At 39.9% G+C, this 17,600-nt stretch overlaps 1 protein-coding gene across 1 annotated transcript; it reads left to right on the top strand.

Annotated features, from left to right (window-relative positions):
• Positions 1 to 1,569: 1,569 nt before the first annotated feature.
• On the top strand, positions 1,570 to 15,221 carry HTATSF1 (HIV-1 Tat specific factor 1). The gene is made up of 9 exons (XM_075106754.1): positions 1,570 to 2,011; positions 5,797 to 6,001; positions 6,305 to 6,352; positions 7,529 to 7,683; positions 8,722 to 8,885; positions 10,510 to 10,609; positions 11,110 to 11,199; positions 11,696 to 11,833; positions 12,233 to 15,221. The coding sequence occupies exons 1-9, from the start codon at positions 1,829 to 1,831 to the stop codon at positions 12,512 to 12,514; spliced, it is 1,365 nt and encodes a 454-aa protein (XP_074962855.1). The 5' UTR covers positions 1,570 to 1,828; the 3' UTR covers positions 12,515 to 15,221.
• The last annotated feature ends 2,379 nt before the right edge of the window (positions 15,222 to 17,600 follow it).

The raw sequence follows: 17,600 nt of genomic DNA, 5'->3' as shown, positions 1-17,600 counted from the left end.
AATAACTAATTGCAGGCTTCATTAATGCAAGCCAATTCAACATTTTGAAAAGAAGCCTCATCCCTCACATTGCACCAACGTACCACCCCTTTTGGAAGGGAGCTGTAGCTGGACTGTAAGCACTGTACTGAGCACTATCCAGCATTGTGCTGGACTGTTAAGCGCTGCATTGCTAGCCAGTCAAGGGAGGGGATTGTCCCACTCTGCTCTGCGCTGGTGCAGCCTCACCTCGAGTGGTGGGTGCAGTCTTGGCCACCACAGTATATTAAGGATATAAAGCTACTGGAGAGTGTCCAGAGGAGGGGTGTGAAGTCAGTGAAGGGTTTAGAGGGGAAACCATATGAGGAGCGGCTAAAATCAAATGACTTCAGCCGTTTGTTCAGCCTGGAGCGGAGGAAGCTGAGGGCAGCCCTCATCATGGTCTGCAGCTCCCTCACAAGGGGAGGCGGAGGGGCAGGCGCTGATCTCTTCTCTCTGGTGACCAACGACAGGACCCGAGGGAATGACAGGGAGATGTGCCAGGGGAGGGTTAGGTTATTAGGAAAAGGTTCTTCCCCAGAGGGTGGTGGAGCCCTGGAACAGGCTCCCCAGGGAGGCATCACAGCACCAGCCTGGCGATATTCCAGAATCACTTGGACAAGGCCCTCAGAGACATGGTGTGAATTTGGGGTTGTCCTGTGCAGGGACAGGTGACTCAGTGATCTTTGGGGGTCTATTCCAACCCAGGACACTCCATGATTCTATGATTCTATAGATACTCTTGCCTGTCACATCCCTGTTCTGTGGAAGGAAGACACTTATGTCACCCGGGTAGACACAAGCAGCAGCTCCTTGTCCCCAGGAGGCTTAACCGGTCAAACCATTTGCACCAGCAACCTGTGCCGGGGTGGAGCAAAGACCAATGTGATTTTTTTTGACAGTTAGCATACAATTTAAGTATTATCTACCTCTTTTTATCTTCACCTCTAGTAGGATATGAAAACATACTGTCCATCTTAGTGATGCCTCAGGGCCAGCTGACTGCACAGCACCCACCTGACAGAATGACCTTGACTGGTCAGTATTGTCCAAGGCACACTAGAGAAAAGTATTGCAGGAGGAGTACTTTCAGTGTTTCACGCCCCTTAGCAGGTTTAACTTCAACAGCCTCCATGCAAAGCCCATCTCGACACCCACATCTCCCCACCCGCAATGGGCCCAGGGCCTCAAGGCCCTCATGCCAAGGCCCCGCCTGTGGTGAAACAGGGCTGCAGCCTAAGGAAAAGGAGCGAGGCCGGCCTGGAGCAGCAAGGAGGCCCCACGCCAGCTCGAGCTCCCTCAGGCAGTACCCTGCCGCGTACCGCCGCCACAGCCCCAAGCCTCTGCCCGCCCAGAGGCGGGAAAGCGAGCCCCGCCCTCTCCCGCGCAGCCCCGAGCGCCCCGCCCTCCGGGAAGGGCTCTCCTCTCCATTGGCTCCGCTGCCCGCACGTCATCAGTCAGCCCACGGCTCAGTGGCTGCGGCGTGGATGGGGGCGGGAGAAAGAAAAAAAAAAGCCCTTCCGCGGGTGTTGGTGGGAGGGTGCTACTTCCGCTCCTGCGCGCGGTGGGGCTTCGGGGCGGTCACCGGCAGCGCGAGGCGGAGGGGGTCAGCGCGCGCGCTCCCGCCGCTCCCGGCTGCGCGTGCCCGCGCCCGGGCGCGCCCCGGCCCCGCCGCCGAGAAGGGTGGGGGGGCGGGGAGGGGCGAGCCGGCGCCTCAGGCGGCGGCGGCGGGGGTGTCTCGGCGCCTAGGCCCGGTGCGGGTGTTCTCGCCCCGCCCCGTTCCCTGCCGAGGGCCGCCGAGCAGGCCAGGATGAGCGGTGAGGACGGGAACGAGGAGTTCTACCGGCAGCTGCAGCTCCAGCAGCAGTACGAGGCCGGGCCCGGCGGCGAGGAGGGCGAGGCCGAGGCCGAGGCCGACCCCTTCACCTACGTGGACCCGGCCGATGGGGCCGCCTACGAGTGGGACCGGGAGAAGAAGGCCTGGTTCCCCAAGGTGGGTGCGGGGCGAGCCTCGGCCTTGCCTGAGGGCCGTCGGTCGGGCTCCCCCCGGGCTCAGTGGCCCCGGTGCCCCGCCGCCCACCCCCCGGTCTCGCTGCTCCCTCGCGGGGGTCTCTCCCCCCGCCCGCGGGCCGCCGCGGGGCAGCCCCTTCCCGGTGGAGTGCCGAAGGGTCCCCAAGGAAGGGTGACAAAGAAGGGCAGTTGATGCTGGGTGCCTTCAGCACGGAGGCGCCTCGCTTGTCTGCGTTCAGTCAGCCAAGTAGACGTCTGCTTCAAAGTCTCTGTAGCACCAAAACACTCTTTTTTACAGGCAAAACCCGCGGCAGCTGCTGTTGTCACCATCTGTACCCTGACCGGCTGCTTTCTGCTCTTCTCTTGTGAAGAGCTGTAGGTTGGCTTCTCTCCTTGGCTGCGAATCTGTAGAATTGGTCGGGCCTGGCATGAAGTCACAGTTATATTTGTGGATCTTAACAAATTGGAACTGCCTTTGACATGTTTAGGGGCTTTTTTTATCACAGGAGCTCTGCCGATCTTTATCTTCCTGTCGGCAGTGAAGAAATGAACAAGCTTCTTAAGAGGTCTGGGTGAAAATGGACTAGTATATCCCTCTTCTACTATTCGAAAACGATGCATGTGTAGAGGTGTCTTGCTCCATCTCCTTAGGTCTTGGAAGTGCACTTGAAAATTAAGTGTGTTTGGCTTAGAGGCATTCTACGGAATGGAAATACGTTACAGGTTTTCATCTTGGTTTTTTATAATTAAATATTTTCTGTATAAAAAACGAATTTACTATAGCAGCGTGGCTCTTCAAGGTGAGGAGGGACGTAGATTTAATGTGTTGAGCCAATCTACTGATCTGCAAATGAAATAGTAATTTTGTTACAATGTAACAATGAATGAGGGCAATTACTTAATTTAAAAATGTTAAGACATTTATAGCATATACTTGGTAACTGTGACGTGCAGGTTCTTATTCATGACTCTGAATTCATTGCAATTCAGAGAATCTGAGTGAGAATGAAGCCTGTAGTGCCAAGTTTGTATGTGTGTAAACCTAGTAAGGTGTCCGTGTAGCAGATGGCTTACAGAGGGGTAAAAACACGTGAAGAATCCAGACTCACAAAGCAGATGAGCGGAGCACTGAATCTTCCTGGCTCCCCGTGGAGTGCTGTATCCAGTAAGGATGGTAACTTTTAAAGGGGTTTTATCTCTTCTTCTCAGGAGCATTGGTCTTTCCTAATTGCCTCTCTGATCTCAAATTTCCATCTCAGAGAAGAGATAACATTAGAGTGGTTATATAGGCTGGAGGGATTATATAGGTACAGCAGAGTTTGTTAGTAAATATGATGTATAGTAGAAGTTGGTAAAGAATTGTTGCAAAGCACTGTGTGTTATAGATAGGTCACCGGGCTGTATATCATAGTATCTCAGGTTACACCATCTTGCTGATGATTATTCAACAGAGTGTTTAATCAAAATAGATTGAAGAGACCACAAGAGCCAGAAGTTATTGTTCTTTCTCTACTCTGTGAGCAGTAATAAAATTCCTTATCTCTGTTGTCTGAGAAAAGATGAAAATATTCCTACTGGTCTAAGTAATCATCATCTACAGAGTAGTATTGCGCTGCTGCTGTGCTTTGGGAATAGACTATCTGCTGAACGTCTACTAAAGTGCACTTCAAAGTGGTGCAGAGTTAATGATATTAACTGTCAACATTCCTCAGAAAAATTTGGAGACAGTCAAATATTTAATAAAAGCAATTGCAACTTTGTGTATTCTATAATGATTTTTCTTTCAATGGCACTCTATTGATGGCTGCCAACTTTTTGTAGTCCCTCACAGACAGCATAAAATCATGTGTTGAATTCATCTGCCTGCCTTCATCACTTGCTATGAAAAAGCAGATGTTGGATGTCTCTGTAAGCATAGGATATCTGTCCTTCATCTGGTTAATCTATTCCTTTCCATTTCAGCGTGACCAGTAGTTAGTTACATGTTAGCATGTCCTGTAGTATTGTATGTCTTTTCCAACAAGCTTGATTGCCCCAAACTGTACAGCTGTGCAGGTACGGAGGTAGAACTGATCTGTTTCTGTGATGTTCTCCACCAGAACTGGATTGAAGCCCCAAGTAAGAAATTCTGTGAGTGCTTGTTTTCCATCCAGGTATGGTATGGCATAAGTTCCAATAAAAGCCTTTATACTTGTATAGATTCCTTTATGCTTGCAAAAACGCATTTTAAAGTTAAATAAGTATAGGGGTATTTATGGTAGGATGATAACATATTATGGAAGAAAAAAACCTTTGTTTTTGACTTGCAAAATTTGCCAGTCCATGGTATGTAATTTGCTAAGAATAAATATAGCTTTACATGAGAATGCTGTTCCCCCTGAAGTTGAAAAATATACTGCTGCAGGGAGGTGGCTAGTTGTTGCAGGTTTAACCACTAATGTATCAGTAGGTTGTCTGATGAAAGTTAATAACATTGTTCACCAGAAAGTTTAAAAGCTTAATTCTCTGGATTTCATCAACTGTGAAACTAAGGATTTGCTAAGATTGCTAGTGTCAGTGAACCTCACTGGAACAAGTATTCTTTTCTTCACTAAGAAGTGTGTAGGAAGGTTGTACTCTTGCTTTCTCTTGACGTTATGTCATATCTGTATGAGCAGCCACTTACATTCCTGACCGAGGTAGGTTGCAAATCTTGTTTAGTGTAGGAGCTATTTCATGCTAAACACATTTCATGCTCCACAGCATCTTGCGTTATTCATGACGATGTTACTGTCAATTCTGCGTTTTGTATTTGTCGTAATAAAAGCTTAGAGTTGAAACATCAAGCTTCAAATAATTACGGAAGATACAAGATTGCATTGTTGTCATTGGCGCTACTGTCTGTTGTGCTCTCTTACAATAGCTGAATGACACTAAGTTTTGTTCCCTTTTGAATACAGATGAAGCAAGTGCAGCACAGGTCAGAGTCAGGTACAGTTTTCAAAGGTTAAGGCTCAGCTTTGTGAATAAATCATTTCAGAGTGCGTAACTTCAGAAAGTACTTCGTAGTGCAGCGAAGCTGGCAAAATCAGCTATGATGTATCATCTCTTTGCATGTTATTACTAGTGGCTAGTATTAAAATTTGCCTGGCTGGAAATACTGGGTGTAATTCGTAGGGGTTTTTGTTTCAGTCTAAAAGATGGGCATTAGCCAATCTTGTATTTTATCCAAATATCATCTTTCTGAAAAAAGAGCGAGCTAATTATTTGTTATAGCAGGGTATAAAGTAGGATGTATGGCCTTATAAACAGTGCATTGAGATACATCTCTAAGTGCAATATTTATTGTCTATCAACGCAAATATATGTTGTCTATGAAAAGGCAGATGTCAACAAATGTCAACCACTCATCATCTGTGGATAAGTTGTTGGCTTACCTTCAGTGCCAATTTCTGTCTTCAACGCGGTCAGGAGTGCTTGGTTCTGTCCCTCAGGCAAATCCAATTTATGCTGAAAGCAGAAAGCTTTGCTTGAAAAAAAGGTAGAACTTGTGAAATACTTGTTTGAAAAGTTTATATGTTGTATGGAATTAGTATCTTAGTCTAGTTCAGGTAATGTCTGAACTGATGGATAGCTTTACAATGATGATATAAAAAGTTTTAAAATACTGTTCTGTTCTAGGTTGCTGGATTAGAAAACGGCCATCATTGATTCACTAACTAAAACATTTACGAACCTCAATTTGTAGCTCTTTGAAATTTTAGATTAATTTTCCTAATTTCTTTTCAGATAACAGAAGATTTCCTTGCAACGTATCATGCCAACTATGGCTTCCATGCAGATAATACAGACAGTTCATCTGCTTCTGGCACAGCAACTGAAAGTAAGCAACCTGTCAGTTCTAAGACATCAGGAACACAACCATCAGCAAACGAGAAAGGACCACAACAAACAGATCCCAAACATAAAGCAGAAAAACGGAAGCTTGAGCCAGGTAAGTGACAAAGGGTTTCCCTCTGTGTAGGCTGCAACCTGTGTTGTGCTGAATGGAAACTGGCAATAGTTCAGTGTTACCATGTAGTTCTGAACATCTCCAGAATGATTTTTAAATTGTGTGGTACTTCATAGGTATCCTCCTACCCCCATCTACAGGGTGGGGAAAAAACGCAAAATGAGGCTTATTCGGAGCTTTTCTTGTGAGTGGCAAAAATTCTCAGAAAACTGGTGGAATGTGAACATTAGTGTATGCTCCCATGTTTAATATGTTGGCATAACTGAATTAAAACTCTGTTTTTAGGATGGTTTCATGTTGAAGAAGACAGAAACACAAATGTTTATGTAACTGGTAAGTAATAGTGTTTACTTATCTTCTTTGAGCTAAAGATGGTAAAAGAGACTTGTATATGTCTCACTGACTTCTAATATTACCTATTCAGTCTGCCACTTGCAAGACTGCCACTTAAACTTATGTTCCTGACTGTGTAACATCTTTGTGACCTTTAAATAGCAGATGTGGCAAAGTAATGTAAGGGACATATTCCATGCTTTTATCTTTTAAATGTGATATTCTGTAGCTGTATCAGCCAAGTCACTAATTTTATTTTTTTTAAAGTAAGCTACAGCCAAGAAAAACAATCTTTGCGAACTCCTGAGGAATAGGATAATGAGAATAAGTTACAATAAGATTGCATTGACTATACTATCACTTAATGTTTTACTCTTTACTTTTTATTTTTATTTTATAAATACATAATTAAATTATGGATAAGAAGGAGGAAACTACCAAAAAAGCTGGAAATTAATGGGGAAGATCAACCAAAACTATCTGCGTTTATGATGGTATTTCTCCACGGGTTTTGGATGGCAGGGTGCTGTCTTTAGGTGCATACACAGAGGTACCTTTGGTGGGTCTGAGCAGTCACAGAAATGCAGACGTCTGAATTCTCAAAAAAATGCATCGAGTTTAAACTAGCATGGAATGTTCACATAATTTTCTCCTCCATTTTGTTTTTTCCTTGTCCTCAATTCAAAGTTCAGACTTTGAAAACTTCATATATTATCAGTTGCTTTTTTGTTGTTGTTGAATTTGTAAGTGGAGAAAATATATGTCTGTTATAGGTTCAGGGATTTTTTTTGTTTCCACTCCCTACAGCTGCAGTGGAACTCAAAACTCGGGCAGGATAGTTACATTCCTGTAGGCCGTTATGTCCACTGCAATGTCAGTATTGGATATAGCACTAAAGCTCTAGGTCTGCATATTAGGGAGCACAAAGATGTTGCTGTATGTTACATCTAATAAAAAGTAAAAGGATTTTCAAAATATTGGTGTGAAGTAACATTTACAAGGTAATAGCAAAAATATTGGTCCCAAGGGCAGTGGCTTCTTACTGTGTATGTAAAAGTTCATCCTTAAGTTTGATATCTTTCATTTAAAGAAACACAGCACTGCGGGGTTTTGTTCTTATGAGGTTTTTAAAAAAATTGCACATACTCAAGCCTTCTATTTTAATTTATTTTGCAGGTTTACCTCCAGATATCACAAAAGATGAATTTATACAAGTCATGTCAAAATGTGGTATCATTATGCGAGATCCTCAGACAGAAGAACACAAAATCAAACTTTACAAAGATAAGGAAGGAAACCTTAAAGGAGATGGCCTCTGTTGCTATCTAAAGGTCAGTGGTGCACTGAAATGCAGTTTTCCTTCCCATTGTTACTTGTGGCTGCTGTTTCAGAGTCACATTCAGAAGATTCTTGAAATATCTAAAGTATAACTTAACATTTAGATGTCCATTCTAAAGATTTATTCCAGAACCACCCACTCATCTGCTTGTGTACCTCCTTCGTTTCCTCTTACCCTCCCCCAGTAACATCCACCATACCCGCTGAACATGTCTTTACATGTTCCTATCTTGGGTGCCAGTGATTACGGGGTGAAATGGGGGACTCTTCACCTTTTACTTTGAAAATATGTCACTCTGTGGTCAAGAATACAGAAATAACAAGACAGGAAAGAACATACCTTAGTCCTGTTTCTACAGCTTTTAGTTTAGAACTGATTAGGTTCGGAACTGTTCTTGCAGTCTATATTAACCTGTACAAGTTTAGGCTGCAGTACTATTTCCTTCACGTGTTTCACCTGTGAATCATTTGGAAACTTAGTGCTTGCAAGTGCAATCTGCTTTCATTCTGCAAGAAGCACCAGGCAGTACTAAATCAAGTGCCTTGTAATCTATGCTAGTTTTGTAATTGTAGTAGTTAGGGCTGTTTAGTGCACAAGTATAAAGATGACGTGCACTCTATAAGGGACTTTTAGGAAAATGCTAAAAATTATTTAAGAGACTCAACATCTGCTCTTCTTGGAAATGTGATACATGCTTTATAGAAAATCAGCCCCCTGAATTTTTTTTGTTGTCACTTTTGAGTACATCAGCTTGCTTGACCATTGCAGAGTAGCATTTATGACACATTTGAATGAAATGTACACTGTTGCTTTTGGGAGCATTGATCTGCTGTAACAGTAGTGAAGAAATACTGGGTTTAGATAACAGAAAGCAATTGCCAACCATGTGTCGAGACTTGGAAGAGACACGGCATTATGGCGTTCAGTGACAGGGAATTTATTCTTAGCATAATATCCTTAATTAAATGTTATTGGAGTAATTTGACTGTGCCATGTGCTTTAAAGCTTGTTCTGTTTTATCTTCGAATAGAGAGAATCAGTTCAACTTGCATTGAGACTTCTGGATGAGGCAGAAATTAGAGGCTATAAATTGCATGTTGAAGTTGCAAAGTTTCAACTGAAGGGGGAGTATGATGCAAGCAAAAAGAAGAAGAAATGTAAAGACTACAAGAAGAAGTTGTCTCAACAACAGAAGTTTGTATTTTTTATTTCAGTAAAACATTGCTTGAATTCTAAATGCTATTAGTTAAGCGCTGCTTTCTTTTGAACGCAATGCTAAGAGTTATGCAAAAATTGAAGTTTGCCTGACAGCAAAATAGTTTAAATATACACATTTGCAGGGGAGGAACTCCTAAATTATATGTTGACATAATGAACTTCTTCGTGATTGATGCATTAAAGTAATAGATAGGGAGCGAAGGATGCATTAAAGTAATAGATAGGGAGTGAAGGTCCTTTCAGTTATAGAAGAGAATATTACAGCTCCGGGGAGAAAAAAAGACTTTTTCTCAGTATGTGAGAGCATGCAGGTCCTGTCAGCATTTTTTAAGGTAATAATGCTCTGACTGTCCACATATTGTTTGTACCATACTTTACTCATTGCAAAGGGCAAGAGATGCTACTTTCCATAGGAGCAAATACTAAAATATCTCTGTAGATTCCCCCAGACCTCTCTTTCTGCTTGAAGACATTTATTTTTTTTTAATTATACCTAGATTAATTGCTTTTGTCACTTAAAAATTGTTTTTTGCCTTTTGGAACTAAGAAGATGCGGATTAAAGAAGAAAAAAGTTTAAGTATGTAGGCTCTTAATACTTTAATGAAAGCAGCATTCCATTAAACATTTTAAATAATAATGCAAAAGTATTTTGGCATAGTTAAAGGGGGGGAAAAAAGTCTATTTGACATCAATTAAAAATAAAAGCAGCTTGGAATGTGTCTGCCTCAGAGATACATTGCAAGTTCTTGCTATAAGAAGTCTCCAGTGTGGAGATAAGAGTGTTAAAATAACTTGACAGCAATTTTTGTGAATAAACTGACTTCAGTTGGTGTTCCTTTTGAGTTGAAGAGTATAATTTACTTGCTACTATCTTCATTGGAAATCCAAGTTTTCTTCAGCCGAAGTAGCAGATACAAGAAGGAACTCCAAATTTAAGATTTTGAGATTTAGAAGTGTAAGTGAATGTGTCCTTTTTTTGTAATAGGATATGAAGTAGGCACTTCTACGAGAAGTAACATTTTTTGTGAGAAGGCAAAGTCATAGAACAGATGCCCTGAGTTACATTACGGTTTGTGGCAGTGGCTCTATGCACTGTGGAGCAAAGTACATCTTGCAGCAATGCCTGTGTAAGACTCAAGGTGTTCTTGCATGTTTGTTTAAATAAAAGCAGTTAAATTCTACCAAAAGGAATAGTGGATCTCCTTTTTTACAAAATAAGGAAAAAATGGTAAAATATTGACATTTTTGTATACTTGCCAGCAGCTGGTTCCTGTATCTGAGCTGATATTAGAAAGGAGTTAAAACTTGAAGATTTTTTTTCAGTGTTTGTTATATCAAATGCTTTGATTCTTACCATAATTTATAGTCCCTCTTTGAGCATTAGAGTACCTTAAAACCTCAACTCCTTTGTAGGAGAAGTGGTAAAACTGGATGATTATTGCATTTTTTAGAAGAGTAATTTAACTCTTTGTGTCAAAATACATGTTTTAGTTGATGTATTGCAAGAAATGCCAAATTAATGATTTTTTTTCAACAAATACTTGTAGAAACTGAAGAGAGCCGCAACAATATCTTCTTACTGTTGCTTCATTTCATTAGACAGCTGGATTGGAGGCCTGAGAAGAAAGATGGTGCAACTCGAATGCGACATGAACGCATCGTTATTATCAGGAATATGTTTCACCCAAAGGACTTTGAGGTAGGAAGATGCAGTTTGCTACTGTAGATTGTGCTGTTAACATTGTCTGAACTTTGTGGCGTAAGAATTTTAGCAAAATTCTGGGCAGATGAGAACAAAATTAAACTTGCTGTTTGGGCAGGGTTTTTTTTTTTCCCCCTGTACCAAGCATCTGTTTAAAATTCATTCATCTATTTCCAGAAAACAAGACAAAGATATTTTTCAAACCAGCCTTTTTCACTGTGTGTATCCTGACAATATTTCTTTTTGGGATGGAAAGAGGAGTAGACAGTAGCTGTGTTAGAATGGAGAAGCCAGCACAAAAAGCCTTACTAATAAAGTACATTGATTAAAGTCAAATAAGGGCTGTCTGTCAACTCCCAAGTGGCTTTGAAAATGCAGCATAACAGCACTTAATTAATGAACTTCTGATAGATTGGCAGATGTGTTCCATTGGTGATTGACTGAGCAAAAATAAAGCTGAGAAGTGCTCCTGTTTAATCTGTGTGATTGTGTTGCAGGAGGATCCCTTGGTGCTAAATGAGATCAGAGAAGATCTGCGGACAGAGTGTGAAAAGTTTGGTCAAGTAAAGAAGGTTCTCATATTTGACGTAGGTATTTTTTACAGATCATGTTGGCAGAATTGGTGTAATCTGTAAATGTGCAAAACACGTAGGATGCTTTAAATAAGAGTGGAGCATTTATTTTGTTTTGTGTGTTTATCTCATGGAAACTTGGCCTAATCATCCACTATTTTAAAATTAGCTGTTTCAGAAATTAATTTATTAGCACCTATCTATTTCAGCCTATGTGAAGGCAAACTCTGACTCTTCCCAATAACTTGGATAAATGTCACAAGTTTGAGAGTTTATAAATACATTTATTTGTAGCTAAACTAACTGGAAGATTTGTTTTCTGTGTTCTATGTTGGTTCTCTGTACCAGTAGAACAAAATGTGTAAACCTGCAAACTGACTTTTTCAAACACAATTGCGTATGATTGGGAGGGAGCTATGTCCTGATGGATTTTTGTAAGACTGTCTAAAAGATTTTTGGAATAAATACACTATTTAGAAAACTATTGAATGAAAGTTGTCTCTCCTTACAGCGACACCCTGATGGCGTGGCTTCTGTGTCATTTAAAGAAGCAACAGAAGCTGACCTGTGCAAGCTAACTCTAAATGGAAGGTGGTTTGGTGGCCGTCAGCTCAGTGCTGAAACATGGGATGGTGTAACGGATTATCAGGTAGCCTTTCATGGTCGTACTTCATCAAATACTCCTTCCAAACTGAAAATGTGTTTTAATTTGAGAAGTGCTTCGTGTTCCCGTCCCGCTACCCTTCCTACACCTGCTCCATCTTGCTTGTTGTCAAACTGCCAGGAAGTCTCAAAGAAAAAAAAAAACCCTTAATTATTAAATTTGGCAAAAATTTAAAGGACCTGTTTCATGTTAAAAATTGTGTGTTGGAGATGTCAGCTTAGAGCATTAGCCACTGGATGTACAGATGCTAGTTCACAGTCAACAGGGCCTCTTGAAGTCTTGAGATATTACTGCAATATAAATGTTTGTGTAGTTTTATCTGTGTAAGTATTCATTTTTACAAGTGTGACTTTGTAATGGTGTGTATAAATGTATCTTTAATAGGTGGAGGAGACTGCAAGAGAGAGGGAAGAACGGCTCAAGGTGTGGGGATCATTTTTAGAGGATCCTGATGGAAAGGAGCAGCAGCCTACATCTGATTCAGATTCCGCAACAAGTAGCGTTAAGCCACCTGAAGGCAGACAGCCTTCAAAAGTTAATGACGCATCTAAGGATGTAAATGATGAAGCCCGTAAGAGGGAGAATAATGGTGAGGGTATTAATGAAGATGGTGCTCCATCTACAGACAGCAGCCTTGCAGGCAGTGATGTTGAAGCAGATACATAACATCTTTAACGCTTGACGAAAGCATGGTTTTTAGGGTGATGTTTGAGTTTATCCCTTTCTTCAGGGTGACTGCAGACAATGTTCGTATTCATATATGCGTATTAGAATGTCATCAACCGTGTGCTTTGAAGTTTTCATTAAAAGCAGTATTTAATGAGACTCTAAAAGTTTGTATTAATTGGCTATTCAGGTAAAGTTGCCAAGAATGCGGTAAAACTCATCAGGCTTTTTTGTTCTAACTATGCTTGTTAGTGTTTCATTATGCAAGTGTGAAATACGTTCCAGCCCTTCCTGGAACACCCAAGTCCATGTAACTATATGTGACTTCAGTTATACAAAGCTATTACACGATTTCTGGATTTTACTGCTAATTTTCCTGTACCCTTTGGAACTCAGTATCTCATCCTTAAAAATGATTCTTCTCCTGAGTACTTTGGATAATTTTATGGAACAGATGCTGTGATATGTATAGGGTGAATGCATTGGACGTGTTGCTATGCATTAAGTAGCAAATGATAAGAGTAGTACCAAGTCACAAACTTAAAGGAAGTGGAAAACAAACGAGGTTGCCATAGCCAACATGAGGCAAACTGAGTGAAGATAATTAAATCACAGCATTCAGTAAACTATTTTTTCTTCCCGTTTAGATCTTCTGTTGATAGTTGGATCTTTTTTTGAGGCTGGAATTCTGTAAAGGAGACTAGATATGCATGAGCACACACATTCTAGGCCATAATGAAATAAGACTGATTTAAACCCTCATGGTCTGCATGCAGTAAGTCTGCAAAATAGGCTTTTGATTGATGTATTTGCTTTGTTTAGTTTTTGCTTTAATATTAGAGTAAAGGTTTTCATTTAACTTTTGGTTAGATGATGAGTGTGAGTTCTCTTCAGTGTTTTAGTTTAGCCTTACATGCTCTTCAAAGTGGGGATTAAAATTTAGAGGCTCTGCAACCTGAACTACAGTTTGTTGTGCAAAAGTTAGAATACTTGCAAATATGCTTTCAAATAATATTCTTTTGTATGGAAAAAGCAAATGCTAGCCCTCTTAGAAATACTTGCAGAGTCAAGAATTTAGAAGGCATTCTAACTTTAGATATCTTAATAAGTAGCAGGCTTTCAAAAATAATTCTGGGGGAGCTGTTTTGGGCATAGTCCTTCTGATTTTAGAATCCCATTATTTTGATACCTAAGGATAGAAGAATACAGATTTAGTCACTAAATTAAATTATTAGTGCTAAATTCATAGCATGCTGTTCATATGAATAGTTACTAGTGTGCAATTGTAAGGAGGGTCTTTTGAATTTTTTAATTTGTACTGGATTGCAAGAAACCATAGATGCCAGTTCTTTCCATCCTGAAGTATTCAGAATACTCTGAAAATGGGTATTTTCAAACTTTGTGCTCTGAGGTTACCATCTGTATTTTTTCCAGAACTCTGTGGTACTTGGTTTTGGTTGTTTGGTTGTTTTTTGGTGTTGTGTTTTTTGTGTGTTTTTTTTATATGTAATTGATATGTATGGGTAGCTATGCCAACCAGAGCATCTAAGTTAATACTTGGCACCATGGTTATAAATTATATCTTTTTGTGACAAAATATCTGGTGTTACAACAGAGGTGATATTTGAATTTAGGGTTTAAAAGTCTCGGGGCTCATTATACGCTGGCATGACGAATTTCCAATTTGGAGTTGTGTTATAAAGAAGAGCTGTAACTCTTGGCCAGCTAAGACAGACCATTTTCTCATCCTTACAAGTGTGCAAATTGTATGTTTTAGCAAAACAGGTGTTTGAACAGTTCAGGGAATCTGAAGTACTGCCTGGTGTGTAGCTGCACGTGGTGACATATTCGCATCACATCTCTGGCTTGTGCTGGTTCTGCCCTAGTTACTTTTACTGGTAATAAGCACCACAGACCTTGGAGGGCTGAAGGTTTTGCCATATGAAGAGTGTAATTTAGTGTGGTGGGTATTGCTTTCAGTGCTCCTTTCATTTCTTCCAGCTTCTAGACTCTAGGCTTTAGATCTGTTAGACTACTGTGTTTTGTTAGCTTTTGGGTTTTTTTAAGAGAGCTTAGTCATATAACACTCTACACAGTTAAATCACCTGTTTCGCAGTGGAATTGCAACTGATATAGGAAAACTATTGAGAAATGTATAAATATTGTACAGTTCTATGAAGCCTTATCATGGTATCAGATATAAAAAATAAGGTTAGTGTTAGTGTTTGAAAAAAGACTTTGAAAAATAAAGACTCATTATGTGCAGTAACCTTCCTCTCTCCAGTCGATGTACAGATTTGATTGGCTTGCTTCAAAAGTGAAATGTGATGTTAGTCTTTTCACCTTTTCCTCTAGACTTCACACTGAAGTACAGCACCAACAAAGACTGAGACCAAATGCTTTACTGGTTTTCCTATTAACTAGGATCCTTAAGAAAATAAAGTCTCTTTTTCCATGCAAATACGTTGTTCTGAAGTGCGGCATTACACTCAAACTGGTATTTTCCTTTTGTCTACCTCTGTTACTCCCCAGTAAAATGTAAAAATCTATTTTTATAAACTACTCAGTGAGTTATTGAGGCATTTAATGGTCTATGGAGAGGTTAATGCAGCTGTGACTTTCTTTTCAGCAGATTTTCATCGAGACCGAATTCTTTTGATGTTTTCCTTTTTTAAATTATGCAAATTTTTATAAATTAATCCTAACATAAATAAAATTTTTTCACAAAAGTTAAATTTACTATTTTGAAGTATGATCATGAAAATCTTGTAGAATAGAGCAGTTTAATACCAAATTTTAACAAATCTGAAGCTGAACAAGCTGAGTTCCTTTTTAAACTTAGATTTTTGTGACTGAGCAGCATCATAAATAAATTGGTAAGAATTTAAAACCCCATTGCTGTTTTCACTATATTAATTGTTTAATTAAAAGTGCTTTCTAATGACTTGTCTTGCTCATTAGAAGTGACAAAATCGACCTTTTTGCTCAGTTTCTAATTTTTCTTAGGTTCCGTGCCAGTGTTCCAGTATCCTTCATCCCCAGGCTTTTGGCGAGAGGTTCCTTTTAAGAAAAACTGTCTCCTTCCCTCCGTATATTATGAAAACCATAACCAGCAGCAGGTTGAAACAATTTGTGGATAATCATTGTTGCGCAGTTTTGAACTAGAGAAGTAGCTGCTTCTACTAATCCACACAGTGTAAAAAAGTGGTTGTGAAGCCACTTAAATAAAACAGCAGGGAAAGAGTATTAACTGATACTTCAGCATAATTCAACGTAGATAATCACTCTTAACCATGCAATACAAAATCACGTGCTTAGCTTCAAGATATATTGCTAGTTTGCTTCAAAATCAAATGCCATTTAGTGGTTTGCTGGCAGGGTAGTTGTACAGAGTTACAAGTGTTCCTCAGAGATGACATGGTCTGAGGAGCATGGCCAAGGTAGACATCTGGAAACAAAAGGCCCCAAAAGAAAAGGCACATAAGTTGTAGCAGGTTCTCGAAAGTTCACATACAGCTGTAAAGAGAATTAGTTTCATTTTGCATCAAAATGTTATCTGTTTCTCCTGCTGACTTTTTTAATTTTTTTAATTGAATTTCAGTCCCTCGTACAACTTACCTTTTGTATAAGGATTGCGATTCACTTAAAATCATTACTATGTTAAATGCAGTGCATTTTAGCTAAAACATGTCCTAGGCATTATTCAGTTAAGGTTAATCTATTTACAATTATAAATACTTAGCTTAATTCACTTAAGAAAACTTAAAGGTATTGGATGCTTCATAGAAACGCAAACTTGCCTTTAAATTTGCCAGTAAAATCAATATCCATACCCTGGATTCTTGAACTGTATAACCTAATCAAGTTCTTTGAAAAAAATACGTACATACCTATAGATTTTAATTGGATTTAAAATTCTTATTTTTATTTCTGAATTTGAGGAAACATACTGCAGTATGGTAAATGAATTATGTAAGTTGTGTACTTGTGTTGATTTGACTTGTGTGTACTTTAGTGCTCATTATACAAGGCTTGAAGTCTTACTGTCAGGATACTCTGAAAGGTCTGTAAAATATTTATAGAATTATGAAAACTTTTGCAGCAAATTGTTTTTTGCTCATTCTGTAATACGGAAGTATATTGTTAGATTAAACTTTTCAGTAAGTTGTCTTGGAATTTTTCTGACAGGTTATTTTCTTTCCATAAGTTAAACTGATCATTTTCATTCATCCTTTAGAAAACCAACATTTTAACAAAAAAATATCGTTTGAATAATATCTAGACCTGTGACAGCATCTAAGAATCCCTTGATTTGTCTTCAATTTTGTTTCTTAAAGGGGTTGTGTTTTATACTACCTTTTTAATAAACAAACTCGTGAACAAAACAAGTCTTTTCTGGTTAGTTTTGAGATGATGTATTTGTCTTACTTTTTTCCTCAGTAAAAGATACCGTAGCATTTGGTGCCCAGTGACTGCAGTTTATAAAGCATGTGTGTTACCGTGGCAGAGCTTTCCAGCTGGAGCCCAGCAGACTTTGTCACTAGAACTGTGAGTGTGTGCAGTGGGACGTGGTATCTGTTCCCTCCTGTGGGTTTTGTCACGGACTCTGTTCTGGTGTGGCATGTTAGCCTGGAGGTGAGAGGAGCGTGAGGAATGACCGCAGACACTGGAGTTCTAATGGAGACGGGGGGGGGGGGGAGGTGTTAAGGACAAGCAGAATTTCAGTTTTGATTCTCAGAAGTGAAGTTTTTTTTTTTTCTTTTTTTGGTTCAAAGCTTAACACTTTGCTTAAAAGGCACTGGAAATCAGTTGCTTCAATTCACAAACTAGAAAAGAACGGGGATGACAATCCCAATTTTACCCAGTTGACCTTTGGGGTGCTCACCTAAGAGCTTTAAACTGATGCCATCTAAAACTGTACAAGTGCTTTAGCTGCCAACCTAAGAGGAAATCCTTGAATGAGGTCTTGAAAATCTTCAGCAGAAGAAACCTCTACAGTATGAAACAGTTTAGAAAAGGGGATCGAAGAATGAACGATTGAGATGTTGAGGGCACTTGCCCTGCTGGTAGCCTGGAATCCAGTCTG

This window comes from Phalacrocorax aristotelis, chromosome 11 (assembly GCF_949628215.1).
Source record: "Phalacrocorax aristotelis chromosome 11, bGulAri2.1, whole genome shotgun sequence".
NCBI lineage: Eukaryota > Metazoa > Chordata > Aves > Suliformes > Phalacrocoracidae > Phalacrocorax > Phalacrocorax aristotelis.
The sequence above is the reverse complement of the archived record's forward strand: the minus strand, read 5'-3'. Positions and strand labels throughout refer to the sequence as shown.

Coding starts and splice junctions, on each gene's coding strand:
- HTATSF1 (XM_075106754.1), top strand. CDS start 1,829: ATGAGCGGTGAGGACGGGAACGAGGAGTTCTACCGGCAGCTGCAGCTC. Junction 6,353..7,528: donor CACAAATGTTTATGTAACTG/GTAAGTAATAGT, acceptor TTTATTTTGCAG/GTTTACCTCCAGATATCACA. Junction 11,200..11,695: donor AGAAGGTTCTCATATTTGAC/GTAGGTATTTTT, acceptor CTCTCCTTACAG/CGACACCCTGATGGCGTGGC.